General features: G+C 33.6%; 1 protein-coding gene across 2 annotated transcripts in view; it reads left to right on the top strand.

Annotated features, from left to right (window-relative positions):
- Nucleotides 1–20,237, top strand: part of LOC149227242 (uncharacterized) — a 94,326-nt gene that overhangs the window by 63,234 nt on the left and 10,855 nt on the right. For both annotated transcript variants that reach the window (XM_089375464.1, XM_089375465.1), the window contains exons 5-6: nucleotides 5,919–6,022; nucleotides 6,834–6,870. In XM_089375464.1, coding sequence (XP_089231590.1) covers nucleotides 5,919–6,022; nucleotides 6,834–6,870 — 141 coding nt within the window. The remainder of the gene's footprint in view (nucleotides 1–5,918; nucleotides 6,023–6,833; nucleotides 6,871–20,237) is intronic.

Below are 20,237 nucleotides of genomic sequence, written 5' to 3'. Positions count from 1 at the left end.
ATTAGGATGTTGTTCCATTTAGTATCAAGTGTGAGGAGGTTGAGCATTGGTAGTTCAAAACTCTGATATTGGGCTTTCCTCCCGACAATTTCGAAGCCTAATAAGAGCCTGGTGTGGTAGATGTTGATGTGGTGAGTCAAAGTACACCCAAGGGGTTTCCATGTGTTAGCTATGTGGTCGGGGATGTTGTGAGGTGACATGTCATTATGATGTGGCACCAAGGAAGATGCGTGATGATGTGGCATGTTTTTGTCTTGGAAAGCATTGAAACAGATGAACAAGTGGATCTTGAAGAAGAACTCATTGTGCCCTATTTGAAATAAAGAATATTAAGAAAACAAATTTGAAACAAAAGGAGTATCTATAGAAATATAAAGAGGAGTGTCATGATGCAAGATCAAAGATGTCATAAATCCTTGAAGAAAGATAATAGGGTATTATTAGCCTAAAGGTTCAACTACAAGAGGAAAAAATATAGAAGAATTTTATGAGAGTCTAGTTGAAGGAAAAAGAAAAGAATTGCAAGAAGCTAGAAGATAAAATTGTTTCCTTAAGAAAGGAAATAGATAAGTCATCTGCTTTGTTGAATAGAGGCTTAAAGTTTGAAAAGAATACTAACACATTAGATGAAATTGTCAGTTGTCAAAAGTCACCATTCATTAAGATTGAACTTGTCTATGTTATGAATAAGAAGAATCCTATAGAAAATTCAAATTATTTGGATAGAAAGCCACCAAAGAAACTAAATGAATGAAAATATAAAAGCTATGTTTATGTTCTCAAAATATCCATCTAAAATTAAGGAAACATGAATAAATAAAACGAATTCCTACATAAACTTGACCTTTCTCACAATGACAACATTGAAGAATTCATAAGATATTTTCCATCAAGGTGGTTATTGATTTTCTTGCAATCAATTTGGTCATAAAGCAATATATTGTAGAGCACATGCAAGAAATACTAACGCATAGAACAAAAATAGAAGTACTAATGGGTTTTCAAATAGAAGCTATAATTTTTTTGCCACCTTATTTGATTACAATGTTGTATGTTATGAGTGCAACAACATTGTCACATAACACATTTTTGTAGAAGTGGTATTATAGAATCTACTACACAAAACAAGGAAGAAGACACCCTTACCAAAGAATACACAAAATTTTGGACAAAAAGGGGTAAGAAGAGCTAAAGAAGGAGAAATTTATGCTTGTACAAAATGCACTTCATACCCCAAAAAAAGGAATCCAATGGTACATTGATAGTGGATTTTCAAGCTGCGTGATAGGTCTCTAGAGAAATTTTTTCACTTTGGAAAAATTTCATGAAGGTAGTGTGATATTTGTAAATAATTCTACCGGAAGGATAACTTGAAAAGGTACTCGTAGTCTCAATAATGGAAAGAAAAAAACAACAATGTCATATATGTTGAAGGTTTGAATCATAATTATTTTCATGTAAGTAAAATGTGTGATCAAGGACACATTCTCACATTTTATTATCAAGGTTGTGAGATAAGGAAGGCATGCATAGGAAAATTAGTTGCATATGCAAATAAAAAATAAAATAGTGTATATATCCTTAATGAGATAAAGGGAGAAAAATGTTATATGGTACTACTATATTAAAGCTAGTTATGAAATATAAGAATGGGCCATATGAAATTTGATACTCAAGTGAAAAGCAACACCAAAGAAGAAGTGAGAGACATGCTAAAGATTACAAAACCTTCAAACACTATTTACAGGTAGTGTTAGCATGGGAAGTAGATGAGGACAAGCTTTAAGAGAAATGAGTCCTGAATTATAAATCTTTGTGGGCCTTCAAGGACACAAAGTCTACAAGGTGAAAATTACTTCATGTTGCTCATTGATGATTACTCAAGGATGACATGGGTTGCCTTCCTCAACGTAAATTAGACGCATTTGAGAAGTTTAAAGCTTTCAAATTCTTATTTGAAAATAAAACTGATTTAAAAATCAAGTACTTGAGATGAAATCAAGGAGGTGAATTTATCTCAAATGAATTTGAAGAGTCTTGTGAGTCTTGTGGAATAAAAAGACATTCTTTTAGTTACAAGAACTACACAATAGAATAGAGTGGCAGAAAGGAAAAACATAAACATAAAAGCTGGATGGATCAAAGATATCAAACATATTTTGGAGAGAAGCGGTTAGGACCATAGTCTACATTTTGAATAGAGGGTAAATAAAATTAAAAAAAAAAAACCTTATGAACTATATAAGGATAGACTAGTAGCAGTCAAATACTTCAAAGCTTTCGGGAGAAAGTGCTACATAAAGAGAGATGACGAGGATTTGGGAAATTTTAACTCTAGAGTTGGTGAAGGTATATTTCTTGGTTATTCATCAAGATTGAAGGCTTATAGATGTTACAACAAATCATTGCAAAAAGTGTAGAAAGTACAAATGTTTAAATGGATGAAGCAATTCCTTAAAATGAGAAATCACAAGCAAATAAACATTCAGAAAAGACGAGTTGCAAGGAAGAAGAAGAAGAAGAAACAAAACATCAAGATACAAAGACAACATCAATATTCATCCATAAGAATCATTAAGGAAAATCTAATTATTGGTGATTAAAATACATGAGTCCAGAATAGACAAAGATTAGCAAATGGATCATAACATGTACATTTCTCCTTTCTATCTAAAATTGAGACTAAGAATTTCGTAGAAGCTAGTGAAGACAAGCAATGGTTTGATTATATGGAAGAAGAGCTAAATTAAATTGAGAAGAGTGAGACATGGGAAATTGTTTCAAGACCAAAAAATAAAAAAGTGATTGACACCATGTGGTTTGTTTTTAGAAACAATTTGAATGAAGATGGTCAAGTAATAAGAAATAAAGCAAGTTTAGTTTGAAAAGACTATGCTCAAGTTGAAGGTATTGATTTTGAAGAAATATTTGCCCCCATTGAAAGACTATAACCTATTAAATTATTTTTGGCACTTACAAGTTTCAAGAACTTCAGATTCTATCAAATAGATGTCAAATCGTCCTTTATCAATGGAAATCTATAGGAAAAAGTATACATTGAACAATGAGAATGGTTCTTACTAAAAAAAAAATAAGGATCATGCATGCAAATTGAAGAAAGCACTTTATGGGCTAAAGAAAGCTGCGAGAGCCTAGTGTTTAAGACTTAACAAATATCTACAACAATAAGGATTCAAAAGAAGAATTACTAAAATTAATCTCTACATCAAGAAAGAAGGAGAAAATCAATTGATTATCGTGGTATATGTAGATGATATTATTTTTGGAGAGGGTATGAAAAAAAACGTGCAAAGAGTTAGTATGAAAAAGGAATTTGAGATCTCTATTCTTGGTGAACAATTATTTTTTCTTGGTTTAGAGATTTCTCAATCCAACAAAGGGCTATTCATTTAACAAACCAAGTACATCAAGGAATATTGTGCATTGGTCAGCACTCCCATGGTTATAGGTTGTAAATTGAGTAAATATGATGAATCTTGAGAAGAAAATAAAACATTGTACAAGTTAATGATTGGAAGCCTACTATGTGACAACATCAAGGCAAAAAATTATGCAACTAGTAGGATTGGTTACATAGTCTCAAGCTGCATCAAAATAAACTCTACTGCAAGTAGTGAAAAGAAGATTCCTATCTAAAGGGAACCCTTGAATTTGGCTTGTGGTACTCAAGAGGTGAATATTTTACTCTAGTAGCATATATGGATGCAGATTGGGTAGGGAGTGCTAGATGACAGGAAACACACAAGTGGAGGAGCATTCTTTTTGGGTGACAATTTAGTGTCTCGATTGGTCAAGAAACAATCTTCAGTTTCTTTATCCAAAACAGAGGCCAAGTATATATCATTAGAATCATGTTGCACACAAGTTCTTTTAATGAAGAAAACACTGAGAGATATTAATGTAGAATATGATCATCCAATTTCAACACTTTGTGACAAAAAAAGCGCAATAAATATTTCAAAAAATCACTTTATGCACTTGAAAAGAGAGTACATTCTAATCAAGTATCACTTCTTAAGAGAACAAGTAGCAGAACAAAATGTCAAATTGAAATATATTTCCACCACAGACCAAATTAAAGATAGTTTCACAAGACCTCTTCCCAAAGAGACATTTGAAAATTTGAGACAACAATGGGAGTAATATTTATCTCATCATTAAGTGATTAAGGAGAAGCACAAGTTCAGGGAAAGCCTCGGTGGATTATGTGTTTCATTGTGGGATTGCCATCAATGACGAAGGGGGAGATGATTGAAACAACTTTTGTCATTGATGTAAAAGGGATTATATTATTGATAGTATATATAAGTATCCAAGTATATTAAAAAATGTGTTCTTTTGAAAAAGGAGGAGTCAAAAAGTGAAATAGTGGTTTCAAATCCATCGTATATGAAGCTCATGGCATTTGGAAAAATGAAATAAAAAAGGGAATTAGTTATTTAATTATTGAATTGATGTTACTTTTTGAATTAACATGTCTTTTAATGAAGGGTCATGATATCATGTAAAATGATTAAGCTTTGGAATGAAAATGTATGTGAATAAAAATGCAGTTTGTGGAGTCAACAAGTCATCTTGTCATTTTCTCTATAAATATTACCTGGACTGCTTCAAATAGTAAAATATTGGCATATTTAAGAGAGTTAAGGGGAACGTATGGTTGAAATTTTAGATTTTGGTTTGCAATGATTTTGGAAATATATGTTGTGGAAGTCAGCCTTTGTGATTGGTCTAAAAATCTGCCTCAAATGAGCCATCTCAGGATTTTTGCTATAACTTGTTTTCTACAATGCTTCAGACCATCAAATTTTTAGGAGATAGAGGTGACATATCTCAATAGATGTGGTAAATGTTTTGGGAATTGGTTTGTATTATTTTATGAGATATTCCCTTTGGAAGTTAGGGTTCATGAATGTTCCTAATATTAGTTTTAAATAGGGCAGGTTGGAATTTTCGCTATAACATTTTTTTTGGATGTTTCAAACCATGAAATTTTGAGGAGACAAGGGAAATATCTTTAAGTACATGTGATCAAAATTTTAGGCATTGTTTCATTACACTTTATGAGATATTACCTATGGAATTTTGGGTTCTTTATTGCTCCTTAAATTAGTTTCAAATATGTCGACTTTGAATTTTTTTTATAACTTATTTTTTGGGACTCTCCATATTGTAAAACTTTTAGAGGTCTAAGGAGGCATACATAAGTGCCTTAGGTAAAGGTTTCAGAATCATTTTTGAAAAATCAAATATGTGGCATGTTGTAAAAGTTCATTCTTGGGATGATACTAAAAGAAAGAAGCTTTGGGAGACTTGTCATAAATTTCATTCGGAGATTCATATTCTAGTTGGACTTTATGAAAGTCGAAGTAGTGAGAGAACTTAGTGAAGATGGAAGGAACAATAAAGCTTGGTGAAGGTAGAAGCAAAAAGTAAACCATGTGAAGGAAAAAGCAGCAAACACAGTGAAGTATAAGTGTGTGCTCAACACATAAGCTTTACAACCTTTTTTTTTTAAATTTGAAAAAATGCTAGGATAACTTGGTCATACTTATTTAGGAATTTTACAATAGAATGCACCTAATGGTGATTTATTTACAAGATAAAAAGCGATAAAAACTTTTTCTCCCCACAAATCTGGTTACAAATTGGCTTTACTTAACATGCTCCTTGCTCTTTCTAGAGGAGCCTCATTTATGTGTTTTACATACTAAAGAAAACTTCTTTTCCATTATGAATTTATTTTTAATTTTATAAAATTTTATATTAATTTAACCTATTCAAATTTATATTACAATTACGTGGATTTATTTCCTAACTTAAACAATACCAATAAAATGATTTAACTGATGAGAAAGATTAGAATATATAACCCTTTTATTTTGTTTATTCGACAGGTTGGCGAAGGCAACGACCAAGCTGAGGCAACGGCCAAGCTGAGGGATCGATTCGCTCACGCCGTCAATACAACACTGACCAAATTGAAATTGAAATTGCAGTGGTAAGTAAGATAGAGTAACTGTCACTGATCAGCTTCTATATCTTGCTAATTACAGTAGATCAATGTTCTAAATATATTTTCTGCTTCATCAATGTTCTAAATATGTCTACCCTCTCCACTAAATTCATTGCCTTCAATATATTTTCTTAAGCATTAGTCTTGATGTCTGCCTTCTCTATTAAAATCATTTTAAAAATTAGCATATATTACAGTGTATTTATTTATTTTAAGTGATAGATAAAAAATGTATTTCCACAATTTTGATCAAATTATCAGCGTTTTAATATTCCAACATAATGCATATCACTTTTATAACTTATAACTTATAATGGGTTTTCAAATAGAAGTTATAATTTTTTTTTGCCACCTTATTTGATTACAATGTTGTATGTTATGAGTGCAACAACATTGTTACATAACACATTTAGGGCATGGAAGAAGAAATATTGCATGTGGCCTTTTTATCAGTTAAAGCACAGGGAGTACTGGATATGGTACAAATTAATTAATGTAAATCTATATGTTAATATCATTTATTTATTTTAATTTATCCATTTTTCAGGAAAAGTACATCTCTGGATATCTTTCATTGTATTTCAGAAGAATTATTTCATATATATTACTCTTTCTATTTTGTTAAGATTATTTTTAAATTTAATTTATAGATATAATTGAACTCAATTACTTTATACATGTTATTCTAAAGCTACTATAAGTAATAAAAACTAAAGAAAACTTATTTTCCATTATGAATTTATTTTTAATTTTATATTAATTTAACCTATTCAAATTTATTTTGTTTATTCTACAGGTGGTCGAAGGAAACGACCCAAACTCAAATTGAACTGGTAAGTAGGATAGAGTAACTGTCACTGATCAGCTTCTATCTGTTACGTCAATTAATACAGCCAAGTGCGTAAATGTTGCTAATTACAGTAGATCAATGCTTTAAATATATGTTCTGCTTCAACAAGCTTGATGTCTACCCTCTCCACTAAATTCGTTGCCTTCAATATATTTTCTTCAGCATTAGTCTTGATGTCTACCCTCTCTATTAAAATCATTTAAAAAATTAGTATATATTACCGTGTATTTATTTATTTATTTTAAGTCATAGATAAAAAAAATATTTGCTAATTTTCCATCAAATTATGAGCTTTTTAATATTCCAACATAATGCATATCACATTTATGCAAAGCTAATGTGTCTCCATAAACATGTTATTAAAAATTGAAGATAAAACATTATGGGATGAAAGATTAATGAACATCCTTTTACAAAATCAAATGTCAATAGTGATTTCTTTAGAGTATTGAGTTTTTACTTTTATTTTTTAATGTTTTTGATTCTTTAGAGTATTAAGTTTTTAATTTGATTTTTTAATGTTTTTGTTTTGTTTTGGGTTTGTTTTGTTTGGTTTTGTTTTGTTTTGTTTTTTTTTAATTCTAGTAAGATGGGTTAAAATCTCAATTTTGACTTTTAAGGTGTGCATAATCTAAATGTCTAATTTTTTTTTTTGAGATTACTGAATCTATTTAAGTATTTAGAAATATATTAAGATCACAATTTCATCTAAAACTATAATACTACTAGATTCCGATCATATACATAAAATTTGATATTAAAATGTTTTATTTTATTTAATATAAGTAGTGAAATATTTTATAATTTATATTTAGTTGAAATATATTTTTTTGATTTATATTTAAAAATATATATGTTATATATTAATTTTATTGGAAAGAAATTATAATTTATTTTTTTTATTTTTTTTATATATATTTAATTGTAAAAATTTCCCATTAGGTGAAGAGTAGACTGTGAGAGGGTGTTTTATTAAGACACTCTGTGATGTGAAGGTCACCAGTTTAAGACTCTATGGGGAAAATCCAATCATTTATAAGGGTTGGTCAGTTTGAGACTTCGTGGGAAAAAATCCAATCATTGGTAAGGGTTGGTGTGATTCACGTAAACGGGTGATTTTGACAGCTTAGATGTCCCTAGGTCACACCCACTCAAGCCATAGGTTAGTCATGTAGTCATCTCAAGACTCACATAAACTAACAAACAAAAATTATCTATTAATTTAATCATTTTTATAAATTTTATATTAATATATTATTTTTAAAATAATATTGTAAATAAAAAGTAAAACACTAAACAAATTAAATTAATAATTAAATTATTGCCCTGGAGGCACCCTCCAACCCAATATGGTAGAGATGTTGTAATGTCATGTTTAACAATATGATTCCTCTATTTAGAGCCACCATTGTAAGCCAAATTTTCTCACCTCGAGGTTTTAAGACCCCCATTGGGGTTCTAGTAAGTTGAAAATAGGGGAGAAGCTCCCCAATTCATAGTAAGGGGTAGTTGTTACAGAATTCAGTCACGGCTTCCACCAACAATCACAACACACAAGGTCTTATATTGAATGGTATAAATTATGCAGTAGGGGCAATTAAGATGAAGAGATTTTTGAAGAATTTGGACTGTTAGGGAGAAACAACCACAAAATATGAAGAACCTAAAGTTGTAGAATTAGTAGCAATGACAAATGCCCAAAGAAATGCTTCAACACAGAGCAAAAGAAAGGATTCAGTAGCACTATGGAATCTGCACAATGGAGTTGAAGACTCCATATTCCCCAAGATTGCAATAGCAACTAGTGCTCATTAAACTTGCAAAAATTTGGAAAAAGCATACGAAAGCACAAACAGGTCAAGAATGCAAAGCTCCATATCCTCAAGAAGAAGCTTGAAAGTTTGAAACTCATGGAGAGGATTTCACTGATCAAAAGGTGGTTGAGAAGATTTTCGGAAGTCTCCCACCTTTATTTGACATGCTTGTAACAACCATAAAAGAAAGTAAAGATGTGGTCCAAATTTCAATTGAAGAATTGTTAAGATCAATGTTAAATCATGAGCCAAGCATTAAAGGTAGAAATGACTCATTAGAAAATTCCTTTCAAACTCAAGCCACAATTAATAGAGGAAGAGATAGAGGTAATAGAAGTAAAGGTAGAAAATGAAGAGGATATTCTAGCAATTGAAACAACACAACAAGTCAACATGAGTAGCCATAGGATCAACCTCAGAATCAAAGAAGAAGAGGCATAAAAAAAAAGGAAGAGGAAGGATGGACAAGTCAAATATACAGTGTTATTACTGCAAGAAGTATGACCATTTTGAAAGTGAATGCAAGAAGAAATATTCATATTTGAACAAAGGAAGTGTAGATGTTTCAAGCACTAATGAAGATACAACATCTTCCATGTTTCTTACTTGTTTAGCAGCATAAGAAAAAAACAATGAAGATATTTGGTTATTTCACAATGGCTACAGTGACATGTAACATATATGTTTTTTCAAGTTTTGATGAAACACTTAAATCTTACATTAAATTGGGCGATGATCACCTTGTTAATTCCTTAAGAAAAGGTATTGCTACAGTTGTAAACAAGTAGAATGAAAAGGACATTCATATTGTCTATTGTGTACAAAGTTTGAAAAAAAAATTATTAAGTGTAGTACAAATGAATGAAATTGGTTTTGAAGTCAAGTTTAAAGGTCGTACCTACACAATTCTTGACAAACCACCCAATCAAAGAGTCATAGCGAGGATCCAAATGACCAAAAGTACAATATTTCCTCTTTTCATGAGAACTATCAAGCAATAATTATTATATGCTCATTTTGTAGAAATTTCTAATGAATCTTGGCTATGGCATCTTAAATATGGCCATTTAGCTTTTAACAGTCTTGATATCTTGAAAAATAAGTCTATGGTCCTAGGTTTACTTGCAATAGATGTCCATCATAATCCATGTGAAAGTTGTATTCTTTCCAAACATCAAAGAAGCAATTTTCCAAGCACTAGAGCCTAGAGTCTACTTGAGCTAGTTCACATAGATCTTTGTGGTCCAATTTAAACCCAATCAAAAGGAGGGAGTTTTTATGTTATAATATTTATTGATGATTTCAATAGAATAACATGGGCCTTCTTCATAACAAAAAGTCTGATACATTTGTAAAATTCAAGTAATTCAAATCAATTTCAAAGAAGCAAAGTGGTAAGAAAGTTAAAGTATTAAGATCATATGGAGGAGGAGAATATGATTCTAAAGAATTTGCGGCATATTCCAGGGATCAATGTACCAAAAAGAAATTTACAACAAGGTACACTCCAAAACAAAATGGATTAGTTGAAAGGAAAAATCAAACAGTCATGAATATGGAAGGAAGCATATTGAACGCAAATAATTTGCAAAATGATTATTGCATGGAAGTTGTAACATGTTCAGTTTATATTTTGAATAGATTTCCAACCAAAAGCATCAAAGGTAGAGTTCCCTTAGAATCTTGGAGTGGTATGAAGACAAGTGCATCACACTTGAGAATATTTGGTTATGTAGCCTATGCACATATTCCAGGATAAATGAGAAGGAAATTGAATGACACAATAAAAAAATGCATATTTGTTGGTTATAGTGAAGAATAAGAGACTTATAAATTGTACAATCTTGTCACCAAAAAAGCAATTATTTCAAGAGATGTTAAGTTATTTGAAGATCAAGCATGGAATGATGAAGATAATAAAACAAATAGAAATCAAGTTTCTCCACATGCATTTGAACCAAGTGAAATAACAGAAGTGGAACAACCAAGACAAGGACTCCCATGACTACAAGTTCCTTTAGGAGGGGAAAATCAAGGAGGCCATAGTCCATCCTCAAGTAGTGAATCTAATCCCACCATTTCAGAGAAAACAAGAAGTTTGAGAGAAATTTATGAACAACTAGATAATGAACAAACACATTTTGCCTTGTTATCCTGTCAACCAACACATTTTGAAGAAGCAATAAAAAAGATAGAATGGATTGAAGCTATGAATGAAAAAATCACAACAATAGAGAAGGATGAGACATGGAGTCTTGTATATCTATCAACTGGACAAACAAGAATTGGAGTTTTATTGGTCTATAAGACCAAGTTTAATGAAAAAAAGGAAAATTGAAAATCATAAAGCTATATTGGTAGCAAAAGGCTTTGCATAGAATCCTATAGTGGATTGTGAATAAACCTTAATCCCAGTAGTAAGGTTGGATACTGTTAGAATAGTATTAGTAATATCAACAAAAAATCATTGGCCAATTTACAAAATGGATATCAAATCAACATTTTTAAATGGAATCTTGAAGGAAGAAGTTAATGTAGATGAAACTCCAAGATATGAAGTCAAGAGTCAAGAGTTGAAATTTTACAAGTTAAAAAGGGCTTTGTGTGGTTTAAAACAAGCCCCCAGAGCATGGTACAACATAATTGATTCTTTTTTGCTCAACAAAGGATTCAAACACAACATTAAGGAACACACACTCTATATAATAACATGTCTAGAAGGTAATATTTTGATTGTTTGCATTTATGTTGATGATGTGATTTACACAGGAAATTTGCAGCTTGAATATTTTTAAAATGCTATGGCAAAGGTATTTGAGATGACCAATACGTGAAATATTATATTGGAACAGAAGTTGGACAATATGGAAAAGGAATTTTCATTTGTTAAAGAAAGTATGCAAGAGATCTTTTGACAAGGTACAAGAGGAGTGAATGCAATCCAACAAACACACCAATTGTCCCACGAACCAAGCTAAGGAAAGATGAAAATAGTCTAGCAGTGAATTCCACTTTGTACAAGCAACTAATACACAACCTAATGTATCTCACAACAACAAGGCCTGACATAATGCATATGGTAAACCTTATATCCATGTTTATTGATTTGTATTGGATCATTATATTACTTTTCATCCATTTTGAGGATTTTATAATTGGAAAGGTGGAGGAATTAGTTCGTAGGACCATTTTTACTAGCGGGGCCCAATTTGGTAAATTGAGGTCTGAAACCTTCTAGGAGCACTTTGAGGCATCAAATGAAATTTTTGGGGGTAAAATTTTTCTTCTTTAGCATACCATATTTTCTACCTATTCTACATGTAGAGACCTTTCTAACAGTGCACATATGACCTCAATTAGAGTCAGTATGCGAAAGTTATGCCACCCAGAAGTTGACCTTCCTATTTTGGCCACAATATTTCAATAGGATGCCCATTATTCATGGGAAAGGGGATAGCCACGTAATCATGATGAAAAATATTCTAGAAGAGTCCATATTGTAAATCTAGTTAGGATTTGGAGTCAAACCTAACCACTAGTAAGCTATTGGGTTGTGTTATAACCGAGCCACTAGGAGGAAAACCAGTTCCATTATTTTTCAAGGCATTTTGTTCCATAGACACGCAGAGTTGCCAAGAGGGACAGGGAGAGAGTACATAGAGAGGATTTGTGCACTGGAGTAGCCCACAGGCCATAGACCTTCTTTATACTTGCAACCTTTTTCTACTCAGCGAAAGAGATTAGAGCGACCATACCTTCTAGCTAGATTTTCTCTCGAAAGCATTTCCCTGGATATATTGTGTCAATAATGATTTTTTATATTTTATTTTTTTATCCTCTAATTTTACGCATAATTATAATTTGCATGCACATGTAATAAACAATAATTTATGGATCCATAATTCTAAATAGAAACAAACCTCATAGTGTATATTTAGGATTTTGAAGTGTAACTTATAAGATCTATTGTGATGAACTGTACAGTGGAATATCAATGGAAGTTTACAAATAATATTGGTATGAGAGCAGGTTTCTTTTGGCATATTACGGACATTTTTAAGGGATCTAGATTGTCTAAGCCAAAAGTCGTGAAACCCAAGTCGTAGTTGACGAATTTGTGAATATCCCTCTTAATCCTACAGAGGAGAGGACTTCTTAGTTACAAGCACAAGTTTTAGATATAAACCATAACATGAATCTCCTCATGGTAGCCTTGACCAACAAGCTCAGGTTATTTAGAGAATATGTGGTTTCTAATGCAAAGGCCTAATAAGAGGGGAGATCAAGAGATTGGGGAGAAATAAAGGAGTCAAAGAATGAACTCGAAAGATATCACCCCTGTTTGAGTGTTGTGAACCTTTCACAATCCTTGTTCAAAATGGAACCGAAGGTAGATATCAAGTAGTACCAAGGTGAGATCGACACCCAGGAGTTAAATCACTAGTTGTGGAAATTATAATTTCATTTGCATGGATGAAATTAGAGGGTCATGCCTTGACCTATTGGGAAAATCACATTGAGACCTTGAGTTTGGAGGGAGATCCTCTAGTGACCAAGTGGGAGGACTTTAAAACCCTAATAAAGTCACAATTTTACCCCATCGAGTATGTAGACGATAATGGATCCAATAGCACTACTTAAGGTAGAAGCAAGGGTAGAGTGTACATGAGTACACCAAAAAATTTAAAAAGATGGAAATAATGTTGGATATCTCCTCAAAGAATCCAAATGTACTCCTCAAGTATCTAGGGGCTCTACACATCCATTTGTAGAAGAAAGTGATGCAATTCAATTCCATATTGGTGGACGAGGGTTGTGTATGAGAATAGTACCTAGAAAACATAGGCTAGAAGAAAGAGAAATCAAGTAGATCGAAGCAGAAGGAGCACCAAGGCACTTATAAGGAGGGGAAGAAGAAGTGGAAAGGAGGAAAATACAAAAGGATGACAACCATAACACACCAGTCCAAAGATCCCAACAACCAATACAACCAATGTTATGCTGACCATATTAAAGAGGAGAAGTGTTGAAGTTGCATCCAAAGTTTAACCCAAGGAATAAAAAGAAAGATAATAAGAAGAATCTCATGGTCACTAATTTGAGAAACTAGGTTAAAGTAGATTAATGTGGATGAGAAGATCACCTGTACATCAGTGGAGAAGGAGGTAAATTTGAGTAGCTTTCAACAACAAGAAGATAATGAAAATACAAGGCTATTGCATATAAAGATACATGTTAGGAAGACAAAGATTGACGCTCTATTTGACTCAGGATTGTAGGTGAATCTCATTGCAATAGAGATTATAAAAAAAATTGGATTGGAATCTCATGATCATCCAATCCCATATCCATTGGGACGGGTAAATAAGGATGTGTTTGAAAGTAAGTAGGTTCGATCTTCATAATGACATGTGTAATTGTGATTTTATGTAAATGATGTAAAGAAGAAAAATAAAATTATTATTGTAATGATTGCCTCATGGGTTTCATGAGCAAGGAATTTTATTTTTAAATGGCTCCCATTGTGACCCTTTAGGATTTGTCATCTAGTCATAAAAGTCAAAGAGAGTCGATGTCATGTATGAAGAACCCTTCTTGGGCATGTTACAAATGTATATCAGTATATAGGATAGTCTAGTAGCCCTACAAGACACGCACACATTATTCTTCTTCAAGTCGGCCTCAAGATAAAATAAATAACACATGTCCGCTTCACCTACTGGAGACACAACTGTTCATATGTTCATGTCAGCTTATTTACTTTAGACCAAAACTATATATACAGGGCTAGGGTCTTTGCATCATAAGAATATAGAACTCGGGCTAACACAAATAGGCAGAAATTCAGGTCTTTTTCTGAAACAAGTTTGGACATTACAGTGGAGACATTGTTGGAAATAATACTGAGAGGGGGGGGTGAATCAGTATTACTCAAATCAATAACTTTTTCCTTTCAAACTCTTAGTTATATATGCTACATCAATGAAGGTAACTTGCGTGTACACGCAACTGTCTTTAAAGAAGCCAACGTATATCCAACAAACTTATGAGTCAGTTAATTCATCATACGTTGATCTTTAATCAGTGCATCAATACTTTATTTCCCATATAAACAGTAACCATGTAGAGTAATAACAGAATAAACCATCACACATAAGAAACACACATGAACACCAAGATTTAAGGGGGAAACCAAATGTGGGACAAAAACAACCTGTTTCTGACTTCTTTTAATATAAGAAAAACATGTTTACAATCTTGTACTGGTGCAAACTCATACCAATACATAGGCACCCACCTGCAGAAGACTACAACCTTCTCTCGTTCTCCAACTTCTACTAGAAGGGAGCTACAACCCCCTAGCTCTTGTACTAGCTGATCCGTTTACTAGTACGTAGCTGCCGGCCTACAGAAGGCTCCAACCTTCACTCATTTTCTAGTTGCTACTGGAAAGGAGCTCCAACCCCCTGGCTCTTGTACTAGTCGATCCATTTACTAGTATGTAGGCACCAGCCTACAGAAGGCTCCAACCTTCACTCGTTTTCCAGCTGCTACTGGAAGGGAGCTCCAACCCCCTGGCTCTTGTACTGATAAATGAGTTTACTTGTACGTAGGCGTCGACCTACAAAAGGCTACAATCGTCTCTCTTCCTCCAGGGACCACGTTTCATAAATTTTCAGACTGGATACTCCTAGAACACAACACCACAATCTGAAGGCCTCGTTTCATCAAATTTTCATATCTGCAAATACTAACTTAAAAAAGTCACAGCTATTCCGGACTTCAGTCATACCTAGATCATAACCTTTACAGAATAAAACATGCGTCAATATTCAGATCTAGACTATCCATGATCAAACCACATAATGATAATTCATTACAGGTCTTATGGTTCCGATCCATCATCCATCATCAACCACTTAGGTGCATCCTTAGTTAAGATCAAGTAAAGCATCATAAACCCATAACTTGCATATTTGATCTATCTCTTCATAAGATATTCAATACTTGCACACTTTGGCCTAATGATTTTCTCCTCCTTATATAGTTTTAGGCCTTTCTAAATACCTCAGACCAAAACCACTTAGCACCAATACCTTAGACCAAATACCTTGGACCAAATACCTCAGACCAATACCTTGAATCAAAAGGTCGGACCAAATACCTTGGACCAAAATCTTGGTTTTCCATACCATACGCGCTTTTCCTTCTGTGAAAGTGCATGCATACGTATATGCTCCTTTTGTTCTGTTAACCCGCGTGTATACGCTACTTGGACAAAATGAACCAATGTATACCTCTCTTTCTTCAATATCTGGAGTCTGATCTGTAATCCTTTGTTGTTAACCTGTTGCACTGTGAATTGCTATCTGTGTGAGTTTCCATCAAGGACAACACCTGTATCATAATGCCAACAATCTCCCCCTTTGGACTTGATGGCAACAACAACACCAAGACACTCTCCCCCTTTAACATCAAGGGCAAAGGGTGGACCAAGATATTCTCCCCCTTTGATATACATTATGTTGTCCATGCTCCCCCTAAGTACATGCTAAATTCTCTGATTAAGCCCCCCCTTTGTACATGCTGAGATGTACTAAATCATCCATGCTCCCCTTGAGCACATGCAGAGTTTGCAAAAATATTTTCCAAAAGAAAATCATGACTCTATAAATCAACTATGTGAGTATTACTTTCCTATCACCAATGACTCATACATACATCAATCTCCCAACCAAGTGGGGATACACCAATTGTTTATACATGACTGAAATAGAAATTACTACATCATCCTTCCCATGCATAGTGGGGTTACAAATTAGGTATTTTCATGACCATTACATCAAATGATATACATGACATTTATAACAAGGAACAACAATCTAAACAAGACCATGCTAGTTATCAGAAACTATCATACACCATATATGAATTTCACCATCAACATCTTCTAGCAGCATCAAGATCAGTAGCCTGTATATGTCCATCATCAAAAGAGTCACCTGAATCAAAACAACTATGTGGATCAAGCAATATAAGTATCTTCATGTACCAAGATCTTCTAACATAATGCCAACAATGCATTATGAGAAGCATATGCTCCCCCTGAATCTGTGTCAACTGTTCAATGTCAGATCTGATCATTGCATTTGTTAGTAAGAATCATCAAGGCATCATCATCAATCAGATATACATCAATTCATCAAAAATTTATGAGGGCCAAGAGCACTTCTAAATATTATCAACAACTTGTAATCATCATCAATCAGAACAGAGCAGATATTTGATAATTGACTGAACCATATCAGACCCATTTTTCTGAGTCTGTCCCACTTCTTTTTCCTCAAACCAACATATACACGACTATGGAGCTTCAAACTCGTTTATATATGTGCCTTATCTTCATGAAAATTGCGTATGAGATTTAGAACACTGAAGTTTCACACTTTCAACTCCCCCTGAGTCTGTTATGTTTGTACTCTATGCTATGCCACATCTTTCTGACTGTACTTCCTTCTTCTTCCATATATTCGAGTGTGATGATGTTTTCTCCTTTTGGTATGGTGCCTGAAAATTGCTCCTGCATTTCTTTGCTATATGTCCAAATTTTTTACATGCATAACATCTTACATGTTTCGTATTCCTTCTATGGTGGTCAATGGCTTTGTGACCAAACATATTGCAATAAAACAATATGCCTTAAAGTACCTGGAAGCTAATGATCTTTCTGTGTGACGGTCTTGAACTATTCTACTTCTACATCTCGCTGCAACATGTCCAAAATTATGACATATAAAACATTCAACATTATTCATCAGAGGAAATATATAACTATCACTTCCATAGTTAGGAGTAAAAGATTTTCTTTGAAGGCTTTCTTTCCTTGGTTGTTGATGGGGTTGACTTCTCATCTTGTTGAGCATTTTAGATTTTGCATTAGAGTTCCTTGCCTCATCTTGAGAGCTAGATTCACCTTCAACATATTCATGAAAACCAAGACCAGTTTTGATGGTAGGAGACCTTTGACTACTAAGAATATTATCCAAAATCTTAGTACTATCTTGAAATCGTAACAGATTATCCTTTTCTTCTAATTTACCTTTTAAGATATTTACCTCAACCTGATATTGTCCTTCCTTTTCAAGATATTGCTTCTTCATGATTTCTTTAGCCTTTCTTCCTTCTTCCACTTGTTTCCTTAATTTGAGAATCTCATTTTCTTGTTCTTCATCTGCTTGAGGTAGTTCTTCATTCTGCTTATTTGATTTTCCAAGATCTTCTTTTAGAGAGAGGATCTTAGCTTCAAGACTTTCATAGTAACTGGATCTATCTTTAAGTCTCTTGATTGTTGTGATTTTTTCATTTACTTCATTTCTTAATGATGTCACTTCATCCTGCAACTTTTGACATTGATCTCCCTTTTCCTTGTATTGCTTCCTTACCTTGTTTCCTTCCTCCAACTAAGCTTTTAATCTGGTAACTTCTTCTTTGAAGGCACACTACCTTTTGTTAAATAGATCTTTTTGATCTCTAATTTTATATGTGAGTCTTTTAACTTCTACCTATATATTTATTTCACTATCACTTTCAATATCTTCAACGTTGCATGAACGGAGAAAAGTATCACCAGAAGACCAAAAATTTGTACCTGATACTTCTTTTTCTTGTTCATCTTCAATCCGAGGTGATTCTGAATTTGAATACTTGCTTCCACCTAATGGCCAATTGTCTCTCTTGTTGTCCCTGTTCCTTTGAGAGTCTTCTTCTTCTGAGGTGCTTTCTTCTTCAACTTCTTGCCCATTGTTTCTACGGATCTCCTTCAAGCGATCAAACTTCTACCAAAGGACCTCCTCTGATACCAATTGTTGGAAATAATACTGAGAGGTGGGGGGTGAATCAGTATTAGTTAAATCAATAACTTTTTCTTTTCATACTCTTATTTATATACGTTATAACTTCAATGAAGGTAACTCGTGTGTACACGCAACTGTCTTTAAAGCAACCAGCTTATATCCAACAAACTTATGAGTCAGTTAAATCATCATATGTTGATCTTTAATCAGTGAATCGGTACTTCATTAACCATATAAACAGTAACCATGTGCAGTAATAACAGAATAAACCATCACACATAAGAAACACACATGAACACCAAGATTTAAGGTGGAAACCCAATGCAAGACAAAAACCACCCGCTGCTAACTTATTTTAATATAAGAAAAACCTGTTTACAATCTTGTACTGGTACAGACTCATACCAGTACACAGGCACCCACCTACTGAAGGCTACAACCTTCTCTCATTCTCCAACTTCTACTGGAAGGGAGCTACAACCCCCTCGCTCTTGTACTAGTTGATTCATTTACTAGTATGTAGGCGCCAGCCTACAGAAGGCTCCAACCTTCACTCATTTTCCAGCTGCTACTAGAAGGGAGTTCCAACCCCCTGGCTCTTGTACTATCCGACCCATTTACTAGTATGTAGGCGCCAACCTACAGAAGGCTCCAACCTTCACTTGTTTTCTAGCTACTACTGGAAGGGAGCTCAAACCCCCTAGCTCTTGTGTTGGCCTATATGTTTACCTGTACATAGGCACCGACCTACAGAAGGCTACGAACTTCTCTCTTCCTCTAGGGACCACGTTTCATAAATTTTCAGACTGGATACTCCTTGAACACAACACCACAATCTTAAGGCCTTGTTTCATCAAATTTTCATAATGGACCCATCAGTAAACTTAAAGCTCAAAATCAATCACCACTGTAATACAACCATCAAATATATTTGCATCAACCAATCACTGAAACTCAATCATCACTCTTTGAATCAACCACAATTGAATCAATCAATCACTGAAAACCCAACATCACTGAAGAAAATCACAATCAATCAATCTGAACATTTAGAACATTGTCACCAGAACACAAAGCAGAACCCAGAACTCTGCATTAACAACCAGAACAAACTACAACTTCAACCATCATATTTCGTAATGTATACACTACTTCAATGTGCCAAACCAGCATGTATACGTGCTTTTATCAAAGGGAACCAACGTACAGATCTGCAAATACTAACTTAAAAACTTCATAGCTATTCCAGACTTCAATCATACCTAGATCATAACATTTTTAGAATAAACACATGCATCAGTATTCAGATCTAGACTATCCATGATCAATCCACATAATGCTAATTCATTTTAGGTCTTATGATCCCGATCCATCATCCGTCATCAACCACTTAGGTGCATCCTTAGTTAAGATCAAGCAAAGCATCATAAACCCATAACCTACATATTTGATCTAACTCTTCATAAGATATTCAATACTTGCACACTTTGGCCTAATGATCTTCTTCTCCTTATATAGTTTTAGGCCTTTCTCAATACCTCGGACCAAAACCACTTAGGACCAATACCTTAGACCAAATACCTCAGACCAAAACCACTTAGGACCAATACCTTGGACCAAATACCTCGAACTAATACCTCAGACCAAATACCTTAGACCAATACCTTGGACCAAAACCTTGG

The sequence above is a fragment of the Pinus tabuliformis genome, chromosome J (genome assembly GCF_031772625.1).
Source record: "Pinus tabuliformis cultivar Carrire ecotype Pingquan chromosome J, CPIR1, whole genome shotgun sequence".
NCBI lineage: Eukaryota > Viridiplantae > Streptophyta > Pinopsida > Pinales > Pinaceae > Pinus > Pinus tabuliformis.
Note: the sequence above shows the minus strand (reverse complement) of the source record. Positions and strands in the feature narration are given on the sequence as shown.